Source organism: Sinocyclocheilus anshuiensis, unplaced genomic scaffold, assembly GCF_001515605.1.
Source record: "Sinocyclocheilus anshuiensis isolate Anshui unplaced genomic scaffold, SAMN03320099.WGS_v1.1 scaffold769, whole genome shotgun sequence".
Classification (NCBI taxonomy): domain Eukaryota; kingdom Metazoa; phylum Chordata; class Actinopteri; order Cypriniformes; family Cyprinidae; genus Sinocyclocheilus; species Sinocyclocheilus anshuiensis.
Genome location: NW_015539878.1, coordinates 236,296 through 239,212, shown reverse-complemented (window position 1 = coordinate 239,212; position 2,917 = coordinate 236,296). Strand labels below are relative to the sequence as shown.

The following is a 2,917-nucleotide window of genomic DNA, read 5'->3' as shown; positions in this document are numbered from 1 at the left end:
TTATTTATTTTTTAGTAACAAAAATTGCTTGGTTTTTAGTTTTAGTAACTCTCTTTTTAACTAATTTAATTAACTAACTGAATATTGATTGTTCCACAGCTAGCCATAATTTTTAACTGAATAAATTCAATTGTTTTCACAATAAAAAGATATATGCTGATTCTAAGCTATTTGTATGCATGCATTTTGAAAATAAGATTATTTAAATATAATAAAATATATGCAAAGTTAATGATAAACTGCCATGATTTTTTTGAGTGTAGAAATCTGACCTTTTTCTTACCTGTTTAATTTATGTATGACTGACAAATATGCTTCACGTTAAGTTTATTAGTGTGCTTGTGTTACAATTGTATATTCCAAATGGATGGTAATTTTATATGCAAATCAAATACATAAATACATTTTTTTTATGTAACCTTCCTGTATTTACATCATTGCACCAGTAGATCGCAAAAAGTGAGTGTCTTATAATAAACCTAAGCATTTTTTTTATTGCTGAATATCATGTTTCATTCACAAATACTTCACATTACAGATTCATTCATTTATTTCATGTTGACTTTGAACAAGGCTGTTCAAACTCTTCAAACACACTGAAGTATTGATCTAACATCTCCACTCTCTCTGCAGTATCCTTTTCGCAGACATTGTAGGTTTTACACAGCTGTCTTCTGCTGTGACTCCAAAAGAACTTGTCAAACTACTCAACGAACTCTTTGCTCGCTTCGACAAACTAGCAGCAGTGAGTAAAAACAGCCAACACACATATTTTACATATTTATGTACGTCCACCTTGTAAAGAAAAGGCTACAAATAGTACAAATTCATATGTTATAGGGAATTTGTGCACAAAATTACCAGTACTAAGGATACAAAAAAACACTTGTAACTTCCACTCTCATGGTGTTTTAACAGCAACACCACCAGCTGAGGATCAAGATTCTGGGAGACTGTTATTACTGTATCTGCGGTTTGCCAGATTATCGTGAAGATCATGCGGTCTGCTCCATTATGATGGGCCTGTCTATGGTGGAAGCCATCTCGTAAGTACACGCCCACTGGGTGGGGCTTTGCCTGCAGTACCCAATCACTGGGTGGAGCTTTATCTACAGGACATGGCATATGGGAGGGGTTTTATCTTTAATTTATGCCATCTGTGAGAAGCTTTATCTAAAGCTTATCAAAGTGGGAGGGGCTTCGTCTACAGTGAATGGGGACTGGAAGAGGCTTTATGTGCAGAAACACTATGATGAATTTGTTGAACTATGAATAATAAGAGGGCACTTCATCAGTTTAATGCTGCACTTTCACAACAAAAAAGTAGATATAAAAGTAGGTTTTGAGCTCTCTGCTGCAGCCTCTGTTCTTTATGCTTCGAGGGATCCGGTTGTAGATAATTATATATATATATAATTGTGAAAATCCCTAAACCTACCCCTTACAGAAAACCTGTTTGCATTGTTACACTCTCAAATAAACGTCATTTATTATTTATAAAACACAGTTTTTATGTATATATAGGTACATTTATATAAAATAAAAATAAAATAAGATATATAGATTTATAATAAAAAATATGTAATACAAACTGTTATTATTTTTTACATATTTTTTCATTAAAAATCTGAATATAGATGTTATAATTAAATAAAATAATTAAACAACTATAAAGCAGACATTCCTATTGGCTCATATGCTTCTCACTTATGCTCAGATATGTGCGTGAAAAAACTCAGACAGAAGTGGACATGCGTGTAGGTGTGCACACGGGTACCGTACTTGGTGGAGTCCTGGGACAGAAGCGCTGGCAGTTTGATGTCTGGTCCACTGATGTTACTGTGGCAAACAAGATGGAGTCAGGAGGCATCCCAGGGTGAGATGAGCTACAATCTGTATTTAAATCATTAGTTTCTTGTTTGTGAATTATTCTATTTTATTCTATTTTAATTCTACTTTATCTATATTTATCTTTTTTTATTATTTTTTTATTCTTTATTTTAAAAAAAACAACAAAAAAACAAAAACTAGCTTTCTATTTTTTCTATTCTATCTACTTGTTTTTCTTTGTTTGTGTGTGTGTGTGTGTGTGTGTGTGTGTGTATAATATATATATACCTTGCTACGTGTACTGCGTTAGGCTAACCGAGACTTGTCATTTGCACTTATATATTGTTGCTCTTTTGTTAGTTTTGACTGCTTTTATTGTCCTCATTTGTAAGTGGCTTTGGATAAAAGCATCTGCTAAATGACTAAATGTAAATGTAAATGAATTGCAGTGCAGCTGACTCTCTCTCTCTCTCTGCTGTGTCTGCAGGCGTGTGCACATCTCTCAGAACACGAAGGACTGTTTGCACAGTGAGTTTGAGCTGGAGGAGGGCAATGGAGGAGAGCGCTGCGAGTACCTTCTGGAGAAAGGCATCGACACGTATCTGGTGCTTGTGTCCAAAGACACTCCCAAAACAAACGGAGTGACCAACGGCACAGTGTGTATCGTGATCCTCTTTCTTATTCTCTGATCTGCTGTTCTCATCCATAACTGATCTGAAACTTTCTTCAGGTGATCAACACCACAAAACCCAGCGGCAGCTACACATCAGTAAAGAACATACCTGAGGAGTCAGAGACACAGGTGAGATCTATCTATCTATCTATCTATCTATCTATCTATCTATCTATCTGTCTGTCTGTCTACCTACCTGTCTGTATGTTTGTCTGTCTATATATCTATCTGTCTGTCTGTCTATCTGTCTGTCATTCTGTCTATCTATCTATCTGTCTGTCTATCTATCTGACTGTCTGTCTGTCTATCTATCTGACTGGCTGTCTGTCTGTCTATCTATCTATCTGACTGGCTGTCTGGCTGTCATCAGTTGGAGTGGTGGAGGGTGTAGGTGGGTTTGGGGGGGCTGCAGGG

At 35.8% G+C, this 2,917-nt stretch overlaps 1 protein-coding gene across 1 annotated transcript in view; it reads left to right on the top strand.

Annotated features, from left to right (window-relative positions):
• The window catches only part of adcy3b (adenylate cyclase 3b), an 18,702-nt gene that overhangs the window by 6,218 nt on the left and 9,567 nt on the right, over positions 1-2,917 (top strand). The window contains exons 4-8 of the mRNA XM_016481941.1: positions 634-745; positions 919-1,046; positions 1,718-1,876; positions 2,318-2,486; positions 2,561-2,632. Of these exons, the coding sequence (XP_016337427.1) occupies positions 634-745; positions 919-1,046; positions 1,718-1,876; positions 2,318-2,486; positions 2,561-2,632 (640 nt within the window). The remainder of the gene's footprint in view (positions 1-633; positions 746-918; positions 1,047-1,717; positions 1,877-2,317; positions 2,487-2,560; positions 2,633-2,917) is intronic.